This window comes from Monocercomonoides exilis (genome assembly GCF_001643675.1).
Source record: "Monocercomonoides exilis strain PA203 chromosome Unknown scaffold21-1407046, whole genome shotgun sequence".
Classification (NCBI taxonomy): Eukaryota; Preaxostyla; order Oxymonadida; family Polymastigidae; genus Monocercomonoides; species Monocercomonoides exilis.
Genome location: NW_027150566.1, coordinates 494156 through 520739, shown reverse-complemented (window position 1 = coordinate 520739; position 26584 = coordinate 494156). Strand labels below are relative to the sequence as shown.

The window sequence follows — 26584 nt, the reverse complement described above, 5'->3', positions numbered from 1 at the left end:
GTAATTTTAGTTGATAAACGATTTGGAGATAAGCAAGTGGTCGATAATCTTCCTATGTGGGTTCGCCAACGGATTAATGTTCAGGGCACATTTGGAGAAACATTTGGGCAAATATGTAGCTTTTTTAACATCAGAAAAAAGGATCACGAAGATGAATTGACAATCAGAAAGAAAGCAAGCGAAATAAGAAAAAGAGAATTTAAATCGCTTGCAATTACTTGAGTTCAACAAACGAAAATTTTCAGTATTCATTTCACTGATCACAACCAAACTAACATTTCACATATTTAAATTAAAAATACTTTAAAAACTTTCTGGAAGGAATACAAAGTTGTATTTTCACAAATAAAATATATTAATGGAAATGAACAACGTAGTATTTGATCCTGTTAGAGAATCTCTTGAAAATGCTACAGATACAACAAACGTTTGCAATTTTTCATGTTTAATTTTATTTGTACAATTCTAACATAAAATTTCGAAACAAAAAAGGAAACAACATTAAAATTAAAATCCTTTGGAGAATCAGCTCGAACATTTACACTCCAACAACAAAAGCTCTTATCTTTGATTGAGTCACTAAATGCTGCAAATGAAGATTCGGAGGAAAACGAAGAATGCGAAGAAAGTGAATCAAATGAGAGTGAAAATTGTAATGAAGAAGAATCTCAAAAGCCATCAGAAGAATATATTTATGCAGATTGCGAAAACGATAACTTTGAAGAAAAGAATTCCGAAATGGACTTTCTCACTTCACCAGGAAACAAAGAAAACAACTTACAGATCACTTCATCGGAATCACCAAATAAATTATCACCACCTTCACTTCACACTCAATCTTCACACACATCTTCTGAAAATTCCGGAGAATCTCAAGAAAGTATTTCAACAGAAATGCTTCGAACACCGCAGCAGACACGCACAAATAAATCAGAGGAACAAGTGCGTTCCATGACAAACTCAAGCACAAATGAAACCGAAGATGCATTTTATGAAAAAGAAAAAGAAAATGAAGAGAAAAATTTCTTTACCAACCAAAATCTGGAAGAAATTGAACAGATAGCAGAGAAATCGGAAATTTCAGAAACGAGCAACGAGATAAAGGAGTTCTCTTTCAACGAGCAATCATTAAACATTCAACAAAAAGTAGAAGAATTCGATCTTATCAAAGGCAAAACTGAACAGTTATCCATCAAAGTTGAAGAAGATATTGCTTCATTAAAAGAAGAATTGTATGGAAAACCATCTTGCAAATTGATTGAAGAAAATGAAGCGACACAAGCAACACAAATTAAACAGGAAGAAACAAGCAATACATCCGAAAAAAGTAGATTGAGAAATAAGAAGAAGAAGAAGCAACAAGAGTGGGCTGAATTACTTCAAAGAATGAAAACTGTTCCTGAATCACCTAGTCAAAATTCAACCAAAGCAAATCATAAAGTTAAAAAATCTTCAATTCAACCAAACCACCAAGTTTATAAAAATAAGACTGAGATATACAAAAACACACTGCAAATAGAAGATGATGAAGATAATTTCAAGACAAAGTCAGCATTTTTCGTAACTTCAATGTTTTTGGGCGGTGTATTCACTGGACTGATATTTAAACTTTTTTGTTAAGTTAATTTCTATTTTTTTTTATTTATAAGACAATTTTTTGTTCTGTTTGGCTTATTAATTTTTATTATAAAACTCTTTTGCTAAACAAACAAACAAACATAAAAAAAATAGCGCAGGGGAAAATCAACAAAACGAAAAGAATAGAACAAGAAATAGAAAGCATACACATCCCCTAAATTAAGAAAAGAAAAGAAAAGAAAAAAAATACTTAATTATAACATTTAAATATCAAAACAATCATTAACATTAAACAACACGAAAAATGGCGAAATTAAAGTCTGAAATCATTTTAACAAAATTTACTCAATCAAAAAATAACTGAATGAAGACTATATAAAAACTAGAAATGTAAATAATTAATATGAATCATCAGAAAAACGAAATATGTTCGCATTTTCGGGAAAGAGCGATTGACCAATGCTCGACAAGTTACCTGCTATCTGCGAATTGTCAGAACTTTGTAAAATTTGTTAAAAATTAAAATATTAAAAGCAATTTCAGAGCGAACGTTGAATTAGAAAGATAATGACTTAAAACATAAAAAATAAGAACATCATACTTTTTAATTGTGTGCTTAATTGAAGCTAGGACTTCTTTGTAAGTTGCGCTTTTCTGTGATTTGCTATGCTTTTTGAGCTTTTCAATAAGCATTCGATATGTCTAGAAATATTGAAATTAATTTGAAATAAAAGAAAATGAAATAAAATCAGAAAAAAGAAGAGATGCCTAATCCATTTTTAAAAAATGCTAATTATCACACCTTTGAATATTTTTTGCTTTCACTTTCTTTCATCTCAACAGCATCTTGCCAGTGATAGCTGACAAACGCCAATATAACCATCATGAATATCCGGACAGGTCTTGAAATAGGAATCTTCTTCTGCCAGAAATGTCTCGATTCGACAAGTGACAAAACAGAAACAAAGACATTTGACAGGATTTCACACAGCTGAGGATTCATTTCAGAGGAGATCATCAGCACCGCCAGATCAATCAGAAGCGGCATCGCTTCCACTTCTCGCGACTGGTCGGTTAAAAACACCTCAAAGCACGCCGACGCTGCGAGGGTGCTGATGATGGAGTTGAGAATGGCAGAGGAAGAAGACGAAGGAAGATCTTGAATACGTGCAGAGAATGGAGTTGAATCACGCAATGGAGGGGCAACTGAGTTGGAGGATGTCTGCATCATAACAGCAGCACTTGCGGGGCTGTGTGACAGATGGGTGCGAAACAGGCTCGGCCTCCGCAAGTCTGAGTAGCATGAGCAGTCCATTGTCTGGAAGATGTTGAAGGCATCTGCAAGAGTCATGCTCTGGCACAATGGGGTGAGCGAAGGAGACAGCTGAGACAGAGAAATAGACGAGACATACGTGCTTGGAAGAAGAAGAGGCAGGAAAGAGCGGATCACAAAGGACATGGATAGGAAATAAGATCTCTGGGCACACGCAGCCAGGAAAGTCGGAAGAAGGGCACCTGTTCGCTCGAGTTCTGCGTTTGTCGGCTGGTCGCTGGATGCATCGACAGACTGGAAAAGAGCAGCAGCAGGAGATACAGAAGAAGTAATGCCTCCTTTGCCAGAAGGAGAGGTTGGAGACATTGGGAAAGGAGAGGAGGAAGGGTTTGCTGAGTGACGACCACTCCAGGGTGGCTGGCTGAAGAAGCTTGTTGCAGCCGAAAAGCTTGCACGGGCAAAGTCAGAAGCTGGTGAGGAGAAAAGGAAAAGAGCACGGATGAAAGGAGTTAAGGCAACAATCAGATCCCTGAAAGACACCAATGGTGTCTCGCTGAAGGGTAATGGAGTGATGTAGTTTTTGTACGAGTCGTAGATTTCTGCAAGCTCATCGGAAAAAGTTTGTTCCGCTTTGTCACCTTGTTTTTCTTTCTTTGCAAGCTCATCGTCTTCGTCATCAGAATCCTCAGTCTGTTTTCTGTCTCCAGAAGCATGTGCTCGTCTGACATCTTTGCCTCCCCGTGAATTTGGAGTGATACCTCCTCCTTCTTTCTTTTCGTCATCGAGCACTTTGTTTAGCTCAGTTTCCACTCTCGAAGGGAATGGGCCCATGTCAGCAGGGAGAGGCGGGGGTTTGGCTCTGACAGAGACAGAGAGAATGAACTCCAGCAGAAACACAGACGGAATCAGCGTAATTGGCACAGTGAGGGGAGAGGAGTTCTGACTGCGAGGAAGCGAAGCAGGAGAAGAGAGAGGAGAAGGAGGAGGATCGGATGTTTGCGTGGAGCCAGAGAAGAACTGGTGCTGGTGAGTGCGTGTGTGGTATGAAATATGAATGAAAGAAAGAATAGCCACGAGAGCGGCCTGAACAACAGAAAAGAACTGATTGGGGCGGGTGAATGAAGCAAATAAACGCGAAATAAGAGTCAAGAAAAATACAATGTGGAGTCTGCGGAAGGACGGAGGCGAAGCCAAAGACGAAGAGAATATCTGGACAACAGGAGCATCCTGCTTGTCCGGCGAAGGGGAACGAGCTACGGTGGGGATGAACGAAACAGAAGGCGACGAGTTGCCCCGATGCCTTCCCGAATGCATTGCTTCTGTGGTTGAGCGCAGTGCCTGCTTGTAAGAGAAGAGATCGATGAAGAACAGCATCGATGTGATGTATCCCTGGAACAAGTACCGCAGCAGTAAGACTGTATGCACGCTGTGTCTTCTTCTGATTGCGACTGGCGTGTTCTCTTCGGGCGGACGGCGCAGCTGGAAGGGAAGGACAAGCTGCAGTGCGAGCTGCACATCGTCTTCTTCGTCGAATTCGTCGCTGTCTGAATCTTCTTTGCTGTACTCGCTGTCTGTCTCGTCGAAGCTATCGTACTCTCCATTTTGTGCCTTCAGAAGAGCATTCAGCTTTCTCCTTGGAGGGGAAGGCCTCCCAATCTGAATGAGCTGGATGATGAAGAAGAGTCTTTTTAGATGTGCAGTCACTGCAAATGCACTGGGAGACATGAAGTAGTTGATGCCGTGCGCAGACTCCGTCAAAGGAACACGGCGGGTGAAGCGGGTGGCAAGTAAAGAGCACGTGAAGAAGAAGTACAGCTGCAGGCGACAGAAGTCAACTGTGAGGATTTTGGCTGCAAAAGCTTGCAGTTGGACAGAAGCAGTTGGCTCGTTGACATCGCTTTCTTCTGTTTCCTGTTTGGGAGATGAAGGTGGAGGATCATCAAACACTGACGATGCAGCATTTGCGTCTGAAGAAGAAGAAGAAGAGGAAGACGAAGAATTGATCAGTGGTTCTACATCGGAATCATCCGAATCAAAATCAGAATGAAGTTTGTCTTTCTCAGCCTTTTCAGAAGAAGTAGCAGCAGCATTTGGATCTTCTTGTTCTTCGTGTATTTTGGCAAGCTCTTCGAGATCATCATCGTCGTAGTCGTCTTCCATCATCAGTGTTGCTGTTGGCAGCTTCTTCCTCTTCACATAGCGCCACAGCTGGTCTGTGCCTTCAGGCTCCACACAGATGAGGAAAGCGAGCCTGTCAGCGAGAGCTACGAATTCGTTCACTTCTGTTTCTGAGTTGAAGCAGAAGCGGAGAGCGTCTGTTGGGCGCGACGAGGAGCTAAGTGAGCGCGGCGGGTGGAAGAGAGACAGCACCCAGCTGAGACCGGCTTTGAGCTGAGGAACAGACAGAACAATGAAAGGGATCCAGGACAGCTGGCGGAGGTTGAAGCGGAAGTAGAAGAAGAGACGCCACGAGGCTGGGGTGCGCTGGAGGGTGTGCTTCGGGATGGGGAATGTGACTGTCTCTGCGGCAGACAGGAAGAGGAGGGAAATCAGAGAGGACAGACACACCGCATACTGCTGCTGTGCTTCGGGGGAGCCAGTGAAGATGGAGGTGTGTGTATCATCTGTGGCGCTGTCGTCGTAGAAGGAGAGCTTTTTGATACGCTCTTCCTGAGGCAGCTGCGATAGATCTGTAAATTGGGAAGTTGGATCATTCAGCGAAGCAGATTCAGTGATTGCTGGGGAAGGAGGCTGAACTGGATATGAAGAAGAAGAAGAAGAGTATGGAGGAGGAATGCTCGTGAGTGATGGGTCTTTGATAGAAGTTGCCATTGATTGCGTTTCTGTGTGCAGTGATCTGTCTGTGTTTGAGTCGTCTCCAGCACGGTCTCTATCAACAGTGAGTGAGTTCATTGTGGGTGCCTGCTGTTCACTTAGTGAATAATCCACATTTGTTATTTGCTCTCTGTTTGTGTAGTCTGAATGAAGAGAACAAGTTGACGCGGTTTCTGTTAGCGTGGCTCGCGACTTGGATGCAGCTGCCTTTGTTGCCTTGATGAATATCTCAGTCTCATCAACTTGACTTCTGATGTCTGCTCCTTCTTTCTCTTCTTCCTCTTGTTGTTCACGCATTGCTATCAGCTCCTTTTCGGGTGGCTTAATTTTCAGTGTGACAGGCGTCTCAAACAGAACTTCGTTCTGCTTTCGTCTTCTTTGCATCAGTTGCTCGTTCCTCTGCTTGCCATCGATGCCAATCACTGCGTCAATCCAGCTGATCTGCAGAGCAATCTGAGGGATCAGGCAATGAAGAGAGATGGCAGTCTGCGGAACAGCCGAGAAAATAACCTGGGAAGGTACCATTATAAGAGAAGGCCCATTCTGAGAAGAAGAAGAAGAGCCAGACACAAATGGAGCAGGAGATTCAGACAGCATCGGCGAGGCAGCAGGAGACGGGCGCGGAGACTGGGCAGGCGATGCAAGCAGCGCCAGCTTCTGTTTGCGGAAGGACTCACCCAAGATGGACCACTCGCGGATGGCCATGTTGAGCAGCGGGGCGATCAGCAAGGGAGGGAAGCGCTGCCAGAGGTTCCAGGGCAGTCTGGCGAAGAGCTCAGTCACATACAGATGGAAGGGGAACGCACACGTGGAGCGCACCACAGTCATGTTGTACTGTGTTGACTGCATCAGAGGGAATCCCGAGATACTGAAGGCGTTCCATTCGAGAAGGTTGTTGTAGAAGAAGAGGATGGTTGTGAACAGCGACGAGACAGTCGAAGGAAGCGGAGCTTGCTGCCAAATGGGCTTTTTTGAAGTAGAACGGCGTGTGCTCTTTCCGTGTGAATTCATTGAAGTCAGCAGCTGAGAAGCCCAGCTGAAATCTGAGTTCTTCAGCTTCTTCCTCTTCTCTCGCTCAGCCAGGATGATCTCTAACGGCAGGTCAGAAATGTAGTTTTCAGCATCAAAAGCAGCCTTGTCGCGCGCCTCAAGCTCTGTCCTCCACAGGATCTCGCTCATTTCTCTCTCGTTCGTCTTCTTCAGAATGACTGAGATGCACTCAGCACAGTCCTGCATGATCTGCGTAATGCATCCACCACCATCTGCCTCTGAAGAGAAAGGGAAAGAAGGGATGCACATGGGCATTGGATGATACGCAGATGTGTCTGCTGACTGCTCAGAAGGCGGTATTGATGCACACGAATGATACACCATGTTGGCTGTCGTTGTGGTGGTTGTGGTGCTTGCTGTGGTTGCCTTTGTATCAGAAGAACGTGTTGTCTCAGCAGACAGAGAGGCAGCTGTGTTGTCGTTGGAGGAGTCTGATAAACCAGCAGAGACACCCAGCGAGTGGGCTGTGCGAATGGACTGCTGCGAACCCGACCGGTCGAATTGCTGTGCGACAGATGGAAGTGACGAGGCCTGCTCGCCGAAGGAAGAGGCAGAAGAGGTTGATGAAGCAGATTGAGATAAGATCAGATCTGTTGAATGGGATGCAGTCAGATGTGAATTGGGAGAGGAAAAAGTGGAAGAAGAAGAAGAAGAGGAAGATAAGCCACCTTGTTCTGGCTCGTCAAAGACAGACATGTTGATCTCTCCGTCGAATGACTGCGAAGGCATCTGGGTTGTTTCTGAGCTTGTTGCTGCTGCTGATTGTGAGGCTGACGAAGATGGCAATGCAGAAGCTGAGGCAGAGGCAGATGGAGATGATTCGTACTGCTGCGAAACAGAAGGAGAAGGCGACATGTGAGAGCGCATGAACTTCTTGTCGCTTTGAGACGATCTTCCAGCTGATGTGGCCTGGATGAACGAGGCAAAAGAGCAGTATGGCGATGGGAAGATGAGCGGAGAATAACAATGGAACACAAGCTCCAGCAGAACCTGCGGGTGGAAGGCAAGTTTCCGCTTTCGCACGTTCTCTTTGTAGTCGGCGATTTCTTTCTCTCGCTTCTTCCTCGCTTCTTCGTCCTCTGCTGCTTCTTCTTTGCTCTTTGACCCTTTCCCTTTCCCCTTCCCTTTTTTGTGTTTTTTGCGTTTTTTCTCTGTTTCGCTCTCTTTTTGCTGCTCTTCTGCTTCTGTTGTCAAGTCAATACGATCCAAAACAGAGTCTCGTTCTCTGCTGTCTTCTCTTTCTTTGCTATCTTCGTTTTCTTCACCTGAATGACTTCGACTTCCACTTCGACCTCTGTTTCTGCTTTTTCCTACTTCTTCGACTATTTCATTGGTTTCTCCTTCATCTCCTTCATCTCCTTCATCCCGTTCATCATCATCTTCTCTTTCTTCTCTTTCTTCTGCTTCTCTTCTCAGTTTCTCTTCTCTCTCTGCACTTAGATCTCTTACTCGGAGAAACTCATCCTCTTCTTTCTGAGATAACTGATCAGACATTTCATCTTCTTCTTCATCATCTTCCTCTTCTTCACTCTGTTCAATTGCTTCTGTGTCTTCTCTCCTTTGCTCTTCGCTCCTTCCTCTTTCTGCTAATGATTTTCTTTCCTCATTTGCCCCATCTTCTGCATTATTATCCTCTTGTCCCTCTCCTGTCAAATTTTCCTTCATTTTTTCTTGCTCTCTTTTCTCTCTCTCTTTCTTTCTGTACTCCAACAACGTCTTCCTCGCCTCTCTTCTGTATTCTTTGGCAACCATCTGGGTGGCTGACGAAGGAGTTGGAGATGTGTTGCGTGGAGCAGGAGGAGAAGAAGACGAAGAATGACAAGACGAACCAAGCGATCTTCTCCTCTTCCTTCTCTTATTTCCTTTTGAATGCTTTGTTTTTGTTGTTCTTGGTGTGTTGTCTGCATTCTCTGTATTTTCTCTCTTTAGCGGCCTTGATGTGTTGGAGTAGCCGAGGTAGGACAAGTCCTTGATGGTCGTGTCAGACAGCGGAGGTTGCGAGGGAATGAAGCGAACAAGCTGCAAGATACACTGCTTGATGAATGTGGAGATGCCCCTCAGATGCGCAGGACTCAGCGCATGTGGCGTTTGCTGCGCCAGAAGAATAGACTCTGCTGTGTCTGGAGGCGAAGAAGAGGAAGGAGAAGAGCCGTCGCTTCGATTGGTTGTGCTTCTTTCTTCTTTCTCTTCTTTCGGTTTGGGTGTTCTGAATCTGATTTTAGTTGACTCGTACAAGTTTTCATAGTATTCATGTTGCTGCTCCGGCGATGCTAACGCCATCAAAGTCCATCTATCTCTTTTAATCCTCACTTTCGCGTTTATCTTCGACTTCATCTCTTCCTCATCCTTTCCATCTTTTTCTCCGCTGATCTTTCCCTCGCGCCAATACGGCCACCTCAGCTGGCTGAGTGCATCAGCCACCTCAAGCAGCCCAGCCACAATGACAATTGATGGACACAGCACTCCGTTCAGATCCCACGCAAACTCCTTTCCGCCTGGTGAGAATGGAACAAACGCATTGCACGAGAAGAGGCGAGGCAGGTGCAGCACCTGAGAAGATAGTGCCAGCCAGATGAGCGGAGAGAAGGAAGACTGAGAGATGTACGGGTTGACGTTGGAAAAGAACGTGGAGGAGAAAGACGAGCCTGTTGATGCCTTTCTCAGCATGGATGAGCTGCTGTGGGTGTCGCTGCTTGACTGATCGCCAGTGTCTGAGGGAGACATCATCGAATAAACAGAGCTGCTCACCAGCTGGTTGCATGTGATGTCGATGAGATCGAGCCACGCCTGCTGTCCTGGCGTGGGCATAAATGGATAGAGTGAAGTAAAGCCATGGAAGGGCAGAGGAAGCGAATTGCAGCCGACAGGCCTCTTCTGCTCAATTGAGGCAGTGGCACAGCGGATGGCAGCAGTGTTGTCGTAGTGCTGCAGCTGGAAGATCGTCTGGAGCATTCGGATGAATGTGTTGGCAGCATACGAAGGATATTCTGTGACAATGACCCGGATGGAGCTCTGCAACGATGCCAATGCTGCTGTTGACTGCTGGCTGGATGGAGGAGATTGTGAAATATCACTAACTCCTCTTCCACTTGCTGGTGTGCTTCCGACATTGCGTGGTTGTGATGCATAAATGTCTGTTGATTGAATGCGCTCTAGCTCTTCGTTCTCATCCCCTGCTCCACTGAAGCGAGACTGCGGCAGACGCGAAGAGGAGGCAAACGATGCAGCTTTGCTCTTCTGGCTTCCGATTTCATTGGAAGTTGAGTCAGTTCCTGAAGGGCTCTGTGCACTTGGTGCAGAAGTGGTGTCACTGTCGCTCACATAGTTGCTTTGTCCAGCTGTGATGAAGTAGTCAGCTCCCATCGAATGCAGATACGCCAGACAGTTGAAGATAAGCTGCACAATCGGCTTCAGTGTGTATGAGGAATATGAGTTCGGTAACAAGAAGGAGGAGAATGGGATGAAGGAAAGAGAACAATGAGGCAGAGAAACAGAAGTGGTTGTACGCAAATCGAGAGAAGACAACGATGATGAAGAGCTATTGGCAGATGCGAAGTATGAGAAAGGAGGAGGGCGCATAGGCACGACGGTTAAGCGGTTGGTTTTGAACTCTTCGCGAAAGGCGATTCCGATGGAGACAAGCGGAATGTTGATGAACTTTCGCATCACCACAGTCAGCTGGGAATCTTCCTGAGACGCGGCAAATGCGAGAAGAAGGGTAGAAGCAGCAGACAGGCTGGAGACGGTGGCAACAGAAGTTGAAGAAGAAGAGGAGCTTCCGATGTGAGTGTGGGCTGGAAGAAGAGCAACACCTGGCGAGGGAGATATGCCCATTGACTGCTGCTGTTGCTGCTGCTGGCGAAATTGAGAGGGGGCAGATGCAGCCATTGAAGGATGGATGACAATGGGCGGAGAATTCCTTTCGGTTGATACAATGGTTGATGCACTTAACACGCTTGAAGAAGAAGAAGAAGAAGAGGAGGAGGAGGAAGAAGAAGTTGACGAAGAGGAAGAAGAAGATGATGAAGAGTTAAAAATAGCAGGAGTTGATGTCAAGCCATCTGCTGGATGAGGGGCAAATGCTGTGGAGAAGATGAACTCTGTCGATATTTGCTGCCCTGGTGGAGGTGAGGCTGGCGGAGAAGGCAGAGGTGAAGCTGCAACAGACGAAGAAAGAGAAGAGCCCGAAGAAGAGGCCAAAACAGAAGAAGAGGACGACATCAGGCTTTTGCAGACGTTTTTGAAGGCAGTGTCAGCCAAACTGCGCCAGTTTGTGAGGGACAGCTGGTGCGGCACGAGGAAGTTGGCAAGAAAGACAGAAATGGAAGGCTTTGACAAGATAGCACGGACAATCTCTTCCTGAATGTTGTATGTTGCCAGCGGAACGAGGGTGAACAGCAGGGCAATGGTCTCTTCATACATCGCAGCCACGAGTGAGATGTTGACCTGAAACGAGCGAGAAGCAGAGGCAAAAGGAGAAGAAGCAAAGTTTGTGGAGTAGTTCAATGAACTTGTGTTTGAGGGCCCAGTGAACGTGGCCTTGCGCCTTCTGCGGTTTGAAGGTGAATTCGTCGTCGATCTGAATAAATTAGCAGCTCTCAAGTCATTTGTCTGCTCGAGGAACGTGCCGTATGCTGCGAGCGAGTAGTAAATCCAGTTCTCAATCACCTTCCGCGTCTGGCTGGTCTTCGCCCGCTTGTCGTGCTCCGTTGCACCGCTGTTGTTGGCAATGTCTGAGAGCAGCTTGCGGAACTTGTGCACGATAATCTTCAGATGCAGCAGCGATATTGCCATGTGAGTGAGGCTGGCGGGGTACACCAGATCAGCTGCAGAGACTGTTGCCTGGTGTCGCAGAGAGCGCAGAGTGGAGCAGGCTGCGCTGTGGGCGCTGCTCATCTGCACACTCGGAATGTTCGCTATCAGAATCGTCTCTTCACAACACCTCTGAGACGGCACAAGAATCATTGCACCATCGTTTCCATCTCCATCTTCTCCAAACCCAATTCCATTTCTCCCTCCTCCTCCCACTCCTCCTCCTGACAAGAACCCTCCAGCTTCCTTCGAGGCAGCACGCACCACATGCTGTGGGATGAGGTATTTGCATTTGACCGGCTTCTGTGTGGACGTCTGGGTGATGGTGAAGAGGCTCCGGATGTGCGACAGATGCGCATTGTCTCTCCTGATAGGCGTGGCTGGCTGTACACTCTGCAACAAGACAGAGGGAGTGCCATCCATCGCCGGTGCCATTGGAGACTGGGCAAAGCCTCCTTGTTGTGCAGCGGATTGGATGATCGAAGAGGACTCAATGAGAGGCACCTGCTGCAGCACCTGCTTCACAAAGTTTGCGAGTGTTGTGTGGTGCACTCGCATTCCCGAGTCTAGCTCAGTCAGCGATTCGAGATCGAATAGAGGGAGAGTGTTGGTGAAAGGGAGGGGAACAATCAAGCCAGTGGCTGCAGCCTGAGAGGCAACAGAGGATTGAGCAAAAGAAGCAAAGACTTGAGTGCGGAGAGAGGAAGAGTCGGTGCTGGGGGTGGTGGTGGACTCAGCTGTGACAGAAGAGTCGCTGCGGAGAGAGGGAGAGACAGGAGAGGAAGGAGGAGTTGGAGTGGAGAGAGAAGGAACAGCAAGAGAAGAAGAAGAGGAGGAGGAAGATTTTTGCGGAAGAGGAGCAGTGGATGCACATGAGTCAGTAGCAATGTGATCATCGTCGATGAGATAGGAATCGAGATTGACTCTGACAGCTGCAGCTTGTTTGGCATCTCTTGTAGCCATCTCAAAGTAATCATTGTTTCCCTCCTCTTCATCATCATCAGCAGCAACAAACACATCACCACTCCTTCCTCTATCACTCTCTCTCCAATACGAATTCCCGCTGCTTCTGTGCCCTTTACGAGCCAGCAGAGCATAATACTCAGAGGGGGGCTGTGAAAGAGGTCTGACGTGGCCGACGAGGAAGAGGGGCATGAGCCAGTCAGCATACAGCGGATGCCAGACGCAGCGGTGGGCAAGGGCGATGTGGGGGAAGAGAAGGAGTGACTGCTCCATGGATGAGTGGAACCAGTTATCTTGTGAGTGAATGAAGCTAGTGGGAGAGGCAGAGGGAGAGGGAGATGAGAGATGGGAAGAAGGCGAGGAGATGGAGGAGAAGGAAGGAGAAGAGAGCAGAGAGGAAGGAGCAGGAAGTGGGAAGGAGGAAGCAAATGCGACAGGAGAGGAAGAGTGGACAGACATGAGCTCCTGAACAGAAGGGGAGGAAGGCTGTCTGGGAGACTGGGCAACAGCAGAGAGAGAAGAAAGAGAAGGAAGAAGGATGGACTTTATAGAGCGATACTCCCAAAGCAGATGGTCGAGGTGCTGTTGGGCGATTTGGAGGAAAGCAATGTGGAAGGAGCGGCGCAGCTTGAAGACGACAGACGAGGAAGGGAAGGAGAAGGTCGAGCCAAAGGAAATAGAAGAAGAAGTGGAAGAAGAAGAAGAAGAAGAAGAAGAAGATGATGATGATGAAGCTTGATTTTGTGTGGATGAATAACGCAATTTTGAAGAAGAAGGCTGAAAAGAAGAAGACGACGATGAAGACGACGATGAGGAAGAAGAATAACCGACTTCTGCCTGCAGTGACGACACGATAGCATTCAGTGAACGGGGGATCTGTCGAGAAGTGTTGATTGAAGGAAAGAAGAGTGAAAAGAATGACAAAGTGAAAGGAGTCTGGGGAGATGCCAGGAGAGCAAAAGGCTGCTCAATCAGAGGGAAGAAGGAAGGACCTGAAGGTTTGGCTTTGACAGATGGGGCAGTTGGCACAGGAACAGCAGAATACGCAAAGGAAGGAGACAAAGGAGAAGAAGAAGTCAAAGGAGAATAGAGAGACTTAAACATGCTCTTTTGAAAGTCATCATTTGGATTGACTGCTGAAAATGAGTCGAATCTGCAAGCTGAACCAGACATAGCAGTAGCAGAAGAAGAAGCAGAAACAGAAGAAGGTGATTGCAATGGTGATGAATCTGGGGACATTGACAGAATTGGCGAGAAAGCAGGTGAAAGCGGCTGGGGAAGCAGCAAATCGAGCTGGTTTTTAATCTCGTCTCTCATAAACTGCACCGCCTCTGTCCAGTTTTTGAGGGCTTCAGACACTTTTGATAGGGCTTTTGTGCCAATAGAAGAACGCAGCTGTTGATAGAACTCATCGGGAGAGTAGAAGAAAGGCATCGTGTGCTCAGAATTGATGGATTGTAGAAAAGATAGAGAGGAGGGGACTTTCTTGACAGAGGGGCTGATTAGAGAAGAAGAAGAAGAAGAAGATGATGATGAGGAGGAGGATGAAGAGGAAGAGGATGCAAGATCATAGCGATGTTGAGCTTCAGTCAGGAACATGAGGAAGAAGTGCAGAAGAAGCGGATGAGCCACGTTGAGTGGATGGCTGTTGGGGAAGCAGTTGTCGATGATGAAATTGGCAATGAACACACAAAGCGATGCTGGCAATGAAGACACATTTGATACATTTGACACATTTGGAATATTTCTGACTGATTGCTCTGCTGTGTTATGTGGATGGCTGAAGGACTGGGAAGGAGACAGCGATGCAATGGAAGAAGGAGAGGAAGGTGAGTTCTGCTGCTGATGAAGCTGAAGCTGCTGTGGAATGAGCTCAGCTGTGCTTTGGCTGATACTCACAGAAGGATGAGCAGAGAGAGAGGAAGAGGTGAGAGAGGAAAGAATAGAGATAAATAGGAATGGATATTGAATTGCCACATTCTTCATCCATTTCAGCTCTTTCGTGAACAAATACTGCAAAATGCCCACTTTAAATGCTTCCTCTTTGTTTTCTGTTTTGTTTTCATGTGAATCTTCTTCCGCTTTTGCAAATCCATCTGCTCGTAATGCTTTTTCTCTTTCCCTCTCTCTTTCACTTTCTTTCTCCTTTTCTCTCGCTTTATCTCTCTTTTGATCATTCAATCTTTCCTCAAATATCTTGTCCAGTAACACTGGAAGTACCATATCGACAACTCCACACCCTTCAAAATGCATCGGATGAGTCTGATTGGACAGCACATCTGCAAGTGATGGTGAATGGCCAATGAATCTTTCTGAAGAAGAAGAAGAAGAAGAAAAGGAAGAAGAAGAAAGATAACCCGACGATATTCTTCTGAATGATCTTCTTTTTCCTTTCACAATCTGGTTGCATTCAGCCACAACACTCAAAGACGAGAAGCAAAGAGCATCCATCATAGACAGCCAGATGGGAGATTGATGCCATTTTGGAATAGACAGAAAAGAGATAAGCAAAACACCCACTGAAAAGAAAGGCTTGTCAGTTAGAGGAGGAGGGGAAGAGGAAGAAGAAGATCCAATTGCAAATGATGAGGGAGAAGGAAAATGTTCAGCAGCATTCACTTCTTTTCCATTGTTTTGAGGTGAGCTGGTGTTCGTGCCAGACACATGATCAGCAGAAGATGACAAGTTTGCTGCGAGTGAAGAAGCAGACGAAATTCTGGAGATGTTCTTTGAAGGTGGCGTTATTGGCATATTCATGTTGAACCGCTCTCTTTTCAGATGCTCTGCTTCTGCTTGGACAATACGCGATGCTTTGTTCCATTCTCTTTCGGAGGCGATTTCGCTATGTTTCTCCTTCAAGAAGAACAATCTGTTAATATTTCCTCCTCCTTTTCCTTCTTCTTTGCCATCTTCATCCACCACTTTCTTCCACAATGCTCTTTTCTTCGAATACATCTTCTTCCTCTGCTTCGCCACCACATCCCAATCTTCACTGCACAACAACTCCGCATTCTCCGCATCGTCTTCTTCGTCTTCTTTCAGCCTGTCTCTCCATCCATCAGTCAATGCGACCATCTTCTTCCACTCCAAATCAGTCGAAATGCCAATACAGAACGAGTTCAATAGAATGTTCTCTTTAATCTTCTTCTGCGGGAAGATTGCCTGGAAGAAGGAGGCAGCTGTTGACAGAATCGACGAAGCAGCAGCTGAAATAGACTGAGTGATAGACGGTGGGCAAGGCAAAGAGGCAGCAGGCAGACTGGCAGAGGCAGAGTTTGAGAGAGAATAAGAAGAAAACTTCAATGATTCTGAGGGAGGGGCAAGGGGAACAGAAGGCACGGTGTAGACGAGGAGGGTGGAGGAGACGTCTTCCATCTCTTTGATGAGATCAGGTGCAACAGAATAGAAATACTCGAAGCAGCTGCGGAGCTGAGGGAAGAGGAGGGAAGAGCGCAGACGAGAGGAAAGGGAATGCTCGATCGATTGAATGAAAGAGGAAGAGGAAGAGGAGGAAGAAGAACTTGAATTCAAATGAGACAGAGAGAGGGGAGGAGTGGAAGAAGTGCTGCTAATTGGGATCATTTCTGTGTCTTGTTGCAGAAGATGGGAAGTATCTGATGTGGAGAGTGATGCTGTTGAAGAAGAAGAAGAAGAATAAGAGGAGGAGGAGGAAGGAGAAGAAGCAGAAGATGAGAAATGAGATGAGCTTGTATTGTCTTCTGTGATGAGCTGAGAAGAGACAACATGAGAAAGAAATTGGAGCAAGCGGAGGGCAGCTAACATGTGATTGGATGTGAAGAGGAAATGGAGATGGGATTTGATTTCATCGAGTGAGGGGAAAGTGAACAGAAGAGAAAGAGAAGAAGACGACAACGAAGAAGAAGAAGACAAAGAAGATTGTGACGATGATAACGATTTCAACTGGGTCAAAGAAGGAACATGCTTTTGTGGTGTGATAAGCAGAGCAGCGCAATGGAGAAGAGAATAAAAAGGGGAATAAGATTGCTGATATTGCAATGTGCTGCTTGAAGAATACAGAGAAAGCGATGATGAGGCTGATGATGATGAAGAATTTTGATAACCATTCAGATATGACGAAGGATAGCTCGAATAACCACCATCAAATGGCATGAGAGAGGGAGCATGCAAGGAAGAAGAAGTGAAAGATGAAGAAGAAGAAGGAGAAAAGGAGGAGGAAGAAGAATACGAAGAATATGAACTTTTTGAGGCAAAATACTGATTCCAATCACGAGACAGCATAATTCTGATGCGATGGCCAACAACAAATGCTCTTTTGCATGTGTCATTCAGAGTTAAAAGGAAAGTGCAAGGAATACGAGAAGCCAATTCAGAAAGAGAAGAAGATAATGATGATGAAGTTGAAGAAGAAGAAGAAGAAGATGCATAAGTTGTTTGATTCATCAGAAGCAAAGCTTCATCTTCATCTTCGTCATCATTCTCATCGTCGTCATCAGTGTCACTGCCATCTTCACTGCTCACAATTTCATCAATTTCTTTTTCATTCTCTCCTTTTGCCTCATCTCTTTTATTTCCGCCTAACACTCCAAAGCTTCTCAAACTTAGCCCAATCGAAGTAATATCTTCCTTTTCTTTCTCCTTCTCTGAATGGAAACTAACATAAGTGCTTTCGCCTTCATTTTCACTTTCATTTTTGTCACTGCTTTTAATTTTGTTCTTATTCTTATTCTTATTTTTATTTTGTTTCATCATCTGAACAGCAGAAAGAGCAGATGGCATTGCGAGTGGGAAAGAGTTTAGATCAATCTTCATCAGAATAGACAGAATCCACGAAGACAGCTGCTCCACAGTCACAATCGATGAAAGTGAGGCATTTTGAATTGGGTTGTGCTCTGATGAAGAGGAAGAGGAAGAAGAAGAAGAAGACTTTCTTTCGACTTCATGAATGGCAAGAATTGGCTGCTTTGACTTCGTCCTCCATCTGTCTCTTCTTCCATTGTATTCTCTTGTGATGTTATAACTTTCAATTCTGTTTGACGAATTTCTTTTCTTTCTCGCTTCTTCAGCTGCAAAAGCAGAAATGCACAAGTCAACAAGTGCCACAACCAACGCCAGCTGTTTCAAAGGCGAAATGAGAAGATGCAACTTCTGCTTCTGCTGAGCAAACGAAGGGAAGATGTGTGAAGGAGGCAGAAGAACAGGGCTGGATGAGAAATGGCTGGCAACAGAGGGAGTGGCTGAGGAAGGGGTGGAAGGAGGAGTTTGGACAGAAGAAGACAAAGCGGAAGAGGAGGAGGAGGAAGAAGAGAATGAAGAAGGAGAAAAAGAAGGAGAATCACCTGGAGTCATATTGGGCTGAGGAGACGGCTGTATCCATTTTGGGGGAAAAGGAAGCATTTGCGAATGAGACAGCTGGGCAGACTCAAACAGAAAGAGATCGATGCAACGCTTGGCAAACTCGAAGAGCAGAGAAGGAGGATAAATGGAGGAAGAATATGAATATAATGGAGATGTGACGGAGATGAAAGAGGATGGAAGAAGAAAGGCAGATTCAGAGGAGGAGGAGGAAGTAGAAAGAGAAGAAGAATATGAAGAAGAAGAGGAAGTATTCAAGCGACCAATACGTGAAGTTTTCGATGTTTTTGAGGCATTTCCCATCTGAATGGCAGAGCCGACAGCGCTGTTGCTCTGCAGAAAGCGAATGAGAACGCGTATTGTGTTTGAAGAAGGCGACCAGCGAAGCAAATGGCGATGGCTCAGAAAGAGAGGAAGGAGAGAATAGACGAAGGCAAACACAGAAGGAGAGATGTGGGCGATTCTCACAGCAGACGATGATGAAGATGATGAAGAAGAACCAGAAAAAGAAGAATTTGCAATGAAAGCAGCAGAAGAGGCTGAGGCATTTGTGTTTCTGCGGGTGTTCTTTGGTTGGACAGAAGAATTGCGCGAGGGAGAAACAGAAGAAGAAGAAGGAGAAGCTGAGCGAGGCTGAGAAAGAGATACAGAATTAGACTGAGAATGTGAATGAGAATGTGAATGAGATTGAGATTGAGACTGAGATTGAGGTCTGGATGTTCGAGCAGAGCGAGGCACAGGAGGGGAAAGCGGAGCAATGCGAAACACACTCTCACTGGCAGCTCTGGTATTATTAGAGCCACTCTGCATCGAATGAGCAGAGGAACGAGAGATGGTGTCAGCTGGAGGTGAGAGAGGAGTCGAAGGAACAGCATGGACAGATCCAGTTGCAGAAGACACAGGCGAGCTGGCTGCCTGCTCTTCTTTGTGCAGTTGTAGTTGTCTGCGTATTTCAGCTAATATATTCTTTGGAGGGAAGAATATCTCTTCTTCAAACAAGAATGAGCCCAAAAGCGATGTGCAAAGCGGTTCTCGCCCATCGTCAGCGAGTCTGACAAGCTCTTCGTTCTCATCTTTGTTTGGCTTCTTCTTTCCGCTCTGCTTCATTCCAGTAATATCAGAGCTCTTTTCCCCTCTTCCTCTTCCTCTTCCCCTTCCTCTTTCTTGAGGCTTCCTTTCCTGTGAAGTCTCACTCGATACCTCTCTCAGTGGAGAAGACGCTGATGCATTTGAAGGGGAGTCAGATTTGGAGCTTCCTCGTGTTGGAGGGGAATTGTGGGCAGATGCTGGCACAGGCTGAAGGGTTAGCTCTGGATGAGAAGGATGAGCAGGGAGGGAGGGAAGAGCAGGAGAACGGCCTCTGCCTGAGCTGACAGAGGAGAGAGAACGAGTAGAGGGAGATAAATGAGTGGGATGGTTGGCAGGGAATGGATGGGCAGATGATGCAGAAGAAGCAGAAGAAGAAGCAGATGTGGAAGTCAAAGGCTGCTGCAGAAGATCATTGAAATTGCAAGAGGAAGACGATATGGATGCAAAATTCAGTTCATCAACAGCATCCAAGCTGCTCAGCTTTTCTTTGATGCGAGCCGAGCGCTGGTGCGAATAGACAGCATCGCGTGCGAGTGTCACCATCTCATTCATCAGCACTGAATTGCCCAGGATCAGCCCAATCAGACAGTCTCTGAGTGCTTTTGTCCTCAGCTCTTCCCTCTGCTTCTGCTTTTCAATGCGCCGCAGCGCCTTCTGGATGCGCAGCTGTGCTCTTTTCTGCCTCTCGTTCAGCACAGACGAGCCAGCAGAAGTGGCACCAGACTTCAGCGCAATCACTTTTTGAGGCGAAATTCGAGTGGTTTCAGTGAGGAAGGCGAGGGTGGAGGTGAAATAAGAAGCAACAGTGGCAGATGCCCACTGCGCAAACTTGGCATCTTTGCCTCGGATAAGATGCTTGTTGGAAGAAGCACCAGAAGCAGATCGGGAAGAGGATGAAGAAGAAGAAGATGATGATGATGAAGATCCTCTGACAGCTTTTGAATGTCTAACCACACGAGAACCACTCATAACAGAAGATGCTGTGGCTGGTGGCGACATCGTCTGTGCAGAGTGTCTTGAGCTCATTTGTGAGTGGAATGAGGAGTCATTCAAATACGAAGGCGATCGCGATTGCGAAGGAGAGAGGCTGCGATACGATGAAACAGTGACAACTTCGTTGGAGCCTGCAGACGCCGAAAAGGATGCGGTGGTTGTTTCGTCGAAGTCTGCAGTCACTCCAGTCATCGATGTGGCTGAAGGAGCATATGTAGAAGGAGAAAGCGAGGTCTGAGAAAGCGAACGGGCAGATGAGCGATCAGAGGAGATGCCATACGATCTGTATGCCTTCCCTTGGATAGGCACAGACACTGGCTGGTCTGAGAAATCTGTGTCTGAACGTGTCGTCTCGTCTTCTCTCGTCCGGCTCCACGCCTCGCTCTCTTCTCTTGTCCTGCCTCCACTACTTTCCTCGTCACCATCATCATCGTCATCGCCATCGTCTTCTTCTTCTTCTTCTGAGTCATCATCGTTTTTTCCTTTCTTTCCATCTCCTGCCCCTTTCATTTCCTGTGCTTCCTCGTCATCCGCATCCCTCTTCTCCTGAAATGCAACCAGAAACAGATTCACATTCTGCTGCAGCATTGCATCTTCCTCTGACGGGTTCTCCTTCATCGCAGCATCGTGTGCCAACTTTAACAGCAGGGCTGCCACAAATGTTGATGCTGTTTCATTTGGATGGCTCAATGCAACCAGAACAAGCAGATGGAAGCGGAGCAGTGTCAGACAGTGGTTCGCAAACGAGTTGCGCTCCATTTCTTCTGCTTTTGCTTCGAGATATTCATACTGCCTGTCTGAAAGCGAATGTACTGCATCTCTCTCTGCCCACCTGCTGCTTCTCCCCAATCGGCCGCCTTGCTTTTGCATCCTCTGCAACCTTTTCCTTCTTTCTGCTCTTTCTGCCCTTTCTGCTTTCTCTGACTTGTTGTCTGCCCAAAACCAGTACGGGATTTTCTGTGCTGAACGCCGACTGAGTCTTGCCAAGCATGACTGCACTGATGAATGCATCGTGGCCATCTCCTTGTTCTGCCTCTGGATGAGAATCTTCTTTGTGGCCCAACCCGTCTTCACTGAAGACCAGCCATTGTGTTCCATCATCCGAATGAACGATGCTAAGAATGTGCTGTTTGATGACGCGATTTGAGACTCGTTCTGAGGAAGCTGAGGCAGAAGTTGCTGAAGAGAAGGAGGTGGGTGTGCTGGAGAAGAAGAGATAGAAGAAGGAGATGGAAAGGGGGAAGATTGAGAAGGAGGAGAAGACACAGAGAAAGAAGGGATTTGTCGAGTGGCTGCAGGAGACAAAGGGGAAAGTGAGGGAGATGTGGAAGGATATTTGTTGTTTATGCTGTTGTTACTGACAATGTTATTATTATTATTATTGTTATTGAAACAGATAGATGGTGAAATTGCAGTCTTCACAGAAGGCACAGCTGGTTGTGCGCGAGAAAGTGGCACACCGAAGTTGCTGAGTGAAGCTTGTTCAGAATGTGTTTGTGAATAAACAGAAGAAGAAGAAGAAGAAGCTGTTTGAGAAGGAAATGAACGAGCTAACTGCTGCCATTGAGCTCTTCCGGCATTCGCAGCAACAATGCCAATGAATGCCCAGACACACGAGGGAGAGAGGAGAGAGAAAGGGAAAGAAGAAGAAGGAAGAGGAGGAAGTGGCATGGATGAGGATGAGGAGGAGGAAGATGATGATGAAGTGTGAGGGAGTTTTGAGACAGATGGAAGAGAAGGTGTATTTGAAGTGGAGGAAGAGAAATCAGATGGAGAAATGAATCCAAATGGGAAAGAAGAAGAAGAAGAAGAAGAAGAATTGTTATTATCTTCAGATGGTGAAACAGAAGATGAAGAAGAGGATGAAGTGAAAGAGGGATAAGCATCAACATAATACTGAAACACAGATGACAGATTGAAGAAGCGAGCAACGATGGACGGGCTGTTGGAGTTGAGGATGTAGGATGCTGTATGAAGAAGGATAGAATCGAGAAGAGGTTGCAAGATTTCAGATGCTGTTTGTTTGTGCTCGGTTGATTTCAAAGCAGAGAATGAAGAAGAGAAAGAGGAGGAGAAAGAGGAAGAAGAAGCAGACGATGAAGCAGAATGAGAGGAAGAAGAAGGAATTGAATGTGTCGGAGGCTGAAGCTGCAGATGAGGTGGCTGCGAAAGACGAGGAGGTGGAGAGAAAGAGCGGATGTTTGCGGACAATGGAAGATGCGAAGAATAAAGTGGAGGAGAACGAGAATGAGACGTGCGGAAAGGAGGAGGAGAATGTGAGGTGCAGGAAAAAGGAGCAGTAGATACTGCAGAAGCAACTGTGGCCGTTTGGAATTGACTGTGAGGCAGAGCAAAAGGAGGAATGAATGAAGAAGTTTGCTGGGAAGGAGGTGAATGCAAAGTAGAAGAAGAAGAGGAGGAAAAGGAAGAAGAAGAAGCAGGAGGAGGAGAATTCTCACGTGAAGGATGAAGTCTCAGTGATGTCGAAGGCGAAAGAGGAGCATCGCGAAGAAGAGCAACAAATGGAATAGCTTTCCGCTGTGCATGGATTGCTTCTCTTTTCTTCAGAAGATGCCAAAATTTCTCCGTTTTTCCGAGAAGAGTAAGGATGACAGACAAGATGTGTGTGGTGAGCAAAGGGCATTTTTGGGCCAAGTTTGAGGAAAGACACGAAGACAGCATAGAAACAACCAGAAACACGAACGAAAGAGAAGGGCTGGGCGAAGAGCTTATCCCCTGAAACACTTCATATTGCGCTGCTGACACAAAACGAGAAGGAGCAAAAGTGAATTTGGGGCAGACGCCAGTACAGAGCGAGTCAAAAGTGCGGGTGAAGAGGACACCTTCTGCGAAGTCGGCGACTGCGAGCCGCGCCCAGAACATGAGGAAGTCTCGTTCTGAGGGCACTTTCAGCTTCATTTTTGGGAGCTGGTGTTTGAGTGGAGGTGGGGAGACAGAGGGCATCTGGGTGGAGGCGCTGATAGAGGCAGGTATCCCCACTCCTGCAGCAGGTGAGGCAGCAGAGGCGATGATGGAAGGAGTCTGAGGAGAAGAGCGGGGGAAAGGGGAGCTTGAAGGCAGAGGGGTGGCTGGTGGGGTTGGGATGGAGATGCCACCAACACCGCCGCCGTTGAGGACAGACTTGAAGAGAGGGGAAGGGCGGTAAGAGGGGACAGCAGAGACGCTGGAGGTGTACGGGCGGTTGGCGATGACAAAGTTGCGTGAGGGCTCAGTCAGCTGGAAGGGGACGAGGGTGGGCTGAGCATCGTCTGTGAAGAACTCGTAGAGATGCTGGGTGAAGAGGCCGAGGGCAGAAATGAAGTATTCGAGGCACTTGCGGAAGTAAGGGACGAAGAGAGAGATGATACGCAGCTCGATGTCAGAGAAGCGCTGGGGCACGATGAAGTCATGGGAGAGACGGAGAGGAGGAGGAGGAGATAAGGAATATGATGATGACGATGAGGAGGAGGAGGAGGAGGAGGAGGAAGAAGAAGAAGAAGAAGAAGATGTGTTGCCAACAGCAAATGGAAGAGAAAGAGAAGGCATAGCTTGCACACCCACTCTATTTGCTGAAGGAGACTGATGAGGAGACGAAGGGAAAGCAGACTGATTTGCATTGAACGAAGTTGCAGAAGCAGCAGATAAAGATGATGGTGAATGAGAAGCGACATAGCCAGCAAATGCGACAGAGGCAGAGGTTGGCAGAGAAGTCAGTGGTGATACAGAAGAAGAAGAAGTAGAAGAAGAAGCAGAAGCAGTGGCTGGTGCAGGAGCAGCCAGAAATGACACAGCATTCGACGAAGAAGCACCCACACTGCTTGTCTGCTGCTCCTCAAAGGGCAGATGAGGAATGATTCCATTCTGGACATCCGAATCAAAGGAGAACAGCTGGTTTTGCCTGTTTCCTCGCCACATGGCATCAAACGCTGCGATCCAGCTCCAAGCTGGCTGCACCGAGAAGATGAAGCTGCCTGCCCATTCGGCGCAGTCAGCCACGCTGAGGAAGATGTGGAAGAGGAAGAGCTGTGCCCAGACAGAGATGGACTCAGCTGGGTAAGAGTATGGAGGGAGGGGGTCTTGCTGAGGGTTGATGAGGGCGAGGGCACGGGACGAGGCGTCAGCAGAGCGGTCTGAGGAAAGAGTGGAAGAAGAAGCAGAAGAAGATGAAGAAGATGATGATGTAGATAAGGATGAGTTTGAAGAGACATATGAAGATGAGAAGGAGGCAGTAGGGGAGAAAAGGTGGTAGCCCTTTGGTGCTTGTGGAGTGAGGCTGAGTGCGAAGATAGAGGCGATGGCACGAATGGTGTGCCGGACGAAGGCGAAGGGTGTGCTCAAGTCGTGTGTGGGTGTCTGCGGAGCGATGGAGCGGATGTGGAAGGATGGCGTCGAAGAAGCTGAACGGTCTCTGAAGGGAGACAGGAAATTCGAGCCAGAAAGAGAAGAAGCAGCAGCAGCCGTTGCAGAAGAAGAAGAAGAAGAGATGTTGGATGAGTCTGACGCACCAGATGTCGTCCTTTGCGGCTTCATGATTGGAAAGATGGTTGTGAACGGTGATCCTCCAATGGTGACAGGCGCGGCCTCAAGTGCAGCCAGCGAGGAGACAGAGAAAAGAAGCTCTCTTCCACTCGCTGAATCTCTCTCTTTCCCTCTCTCTTCGCTCCTTTCTCTTCCTCTGCCTGCTCCTGCTCCTGCTACTGCCACATCGCCTGGGTATCTCCCCTCCACCATCCGCGCACTCTGCGCAGGAAACCCTTTCCCTCTCCATGCCTCTGCAGGTCTCGCTTCCTCTGCTGCTGCTGCTGCTGATGCAGCTCCTTCTCTTTCTCTGCCTGACAATGCTTTCTTCCTCCGATGCTTCCGATGCCTGTGGTGTGACGAGTGGCTCTTGTGCACGTATCTCTCGTACTGCCGCTTCCCTCCCTTCAGCAGCTGCTTCTTCAGCTTCTTCTTCAGCTCGTGCCGCAGCCGGCGCTGCTTCGACTCTTCGTTCTTCCTCGCCTGGATGCGGATGAAGTGCTTCCTCGTCTCCTCGCTGATCCGTCGTATCCCTTCCCACGGCTTGCTGATATCCTTCTTCGCAGCCATTGCACTTTCTCCTGTGTATCCTCTTTCAGTCAGCTGCTTCTGCCTCTCGAGCTCAGCAGACGCTGATATCTCCACAGTCAGCAGGCAGATCAGGTGCACTTCAATCATGTTGATCTCCCAGCTCTGCTTTGCTGTTGCTGAAGAGCCTTTGCCTTTGCGCTGAAGATCGATGAATGGCGGGAAGGGCGGAGAAGATGAGATGGCTGAGGGAGTCTGAGGGGAGATGGGAGGGAATGAGCTGACAGAAGAAGCAGGCGATGGCAATGAATAGGAAGATGATGATGAGGATGAAGAAGACGATGATGCAACACCAATGATCGAGTTTGAAGAGGAAATGTTTGGAGAGACTTGAATTGTTGATGTGATGGATGGAGGAGTTGTAGAAATTGAAGAAGAAGACGAGGACGAGGACGAGGATGAGGATGACGACGAAGAAGAAGGTGTGAATAAAAGACGATAAGAAGTTGAAGATGGGGAATTTGAAACATTTGATGAATTAGAAGTGGAAAGTGCGGTCTTATTGATTGAAGCATGGTGCGATGAAGACGGTGGAGTTGATGCATTTTCAAGAGGATTCTGCTGGACTGTCTGTGTTTGCCTGTAAATATTGAGTGAAACTTGAGAAGACATCAGCCCATGTGCAGGTGATGATGCAATTGAGGAGAATCCAGTAATCCATGGAAAGAACGCTGATTCTGGATGATGGATCCCTTCATCGTCTTCTTCATCTGTTACAGTGATAGTTTCCTTTGCTTTGTCTTCTTCTCTTTCTCTTTGACGCATCTGCTCTTTTTCTTTTTTTCTGTCTTTCTGTTTCTTGTGTTCGTGTGAAGAGAAGAGGCTTGATAAAGCTAAATCACTTCCAGGTGATGGTTGCTGATGTAATGTCTTTCTTTTCAGTAGTTTAACATCTGCGCATACCGTTTCCAAGTAGCATTTCAGATCTATTTGAGTTTCGTAAATCTTGAGTTTAATTCCAGGAATTATGTTTTCTGAAAGCCATCTGATGTGATCAAAATATCTAATAAGTCTCTTGTAGTTTGTGTTGTCAAGCTTTGAGCTTATATAAGATACAGTCGTTGAAATACTATGAAAGCAATTTTTGCATTTTCCTTCAATAACATCGTGAGATTCTCCAGTTTTCCAACATTCTTGTTCAATTGAATCAGCTTTCACTTGATATCTAAGTAGTTGTCTAGATTCAGACCATAAATGTTCGCAATGTTCGCGAAATGCTGATAGTAAATCATTTACAGTTGAGACTGAGGCTGAAGTATTTTGAAGCGACCAAAATTGAGCATTCATCGCCAAGCATCTTAAAGGCATCGGAGGACGAGGAACGATAGGGAATGCATGATGTGTTTGAGTCAGTTGGCGTGGAATCCAGCACAAACTCTGAAGAGAATCACTTGAATAAAGCAAGGATTTTCTGAATGAACAAAAATAATATTAAAGAGAATATCAAGTAATTTAATTAACAGTACCTTTTTTCTTCAGCATTGCCGTTTTTTGGTCGATTTTGCTCCATAAACGTAAAGGAAAGCAAAAAGAAAAATCTGCACTGATCTT

At 46.6% G+C, this 26584-nt stretch overlaps 2 protein-coding genes across 2 annotated transcripts; one reads left to right on the top strand and one right to left on the bottom strand.

The window, feature by feature from the left end:
• Positions 1–278: 278 nt before the first annotated feature.
• MONOS_8068 (uncharacterized protein) lies at positions 279–1662 on the top strand. The gene is made up of 2 exons (XM_067878448.1): positions 279–427; positions 493–1662. The coding sequence occupies exons 1-2, from the start codon at positions 359–361 to the stop codon at positions 1618–1620; spliced, it is 1197 nt and encodes a 398-aa protein (XP_067727774.1). The 5' UTR covers positions 279–358; the 3' UTR covers positions 1621–1662.
• Positions 1654–26584, bottom strand: MONOS_8069 (uncharacterized protein). Its single transcript, XM_067878449.1, has 5 exons — positions 26500–26584; positions 16627–26444; positions 2381–16566; positions 2180–2280; positions 1654–2076 (listed from the first exon to the last, which is right to left on the bottom strand). The coding sequence occupies exons 1-5, from the start codon at positions 26541–26543 to the stop codon at positions 1977–1979; spliced, it is 24249 nt and encodes an 8082-aa protein (XP_067727773.1). The 5' UTR covers positions 26544–26584; the 3' UTR covers positions 1654–1976.

Bases quoted from the DNA above. Each gene is read 5' to 3' on its own strand.
- MONOS_8069 (XM_067878449.1), bottom strand. From the start codon at position 26,543: ATGGAGCAAAATCGACCAAAAAACGGCAATGCTGAAGAAAAAAG. The intron at 16,567-16,626 runs GTTATTCGAGCT...CATCATCATCAG, and splicing joins TCTCATGCCATTTGATGGTG to CCTCATCATCGCTTTCTCTG. The intron at 2,281-2,380 runs GTGTGATAATTA...CAATATTTCTAG, and splicing joins AAAGCAAAAAATATTCAAAG to ACATATCGAATGCTTATTGA.
- MONOS_8068 (XM_067878448.1), top strand. From the start codon at position 359: ATGGAAATGAACAACGTAGTATTTGATCCTGTTAGAGAATCTCTTGAA. The intron at 428-492 runs GTTTGCAATTTT...GAAACAAAAAAG, and splicing joins ATGCTACAGATACAACAAAC to GAAACAACATTAAAATTAAA.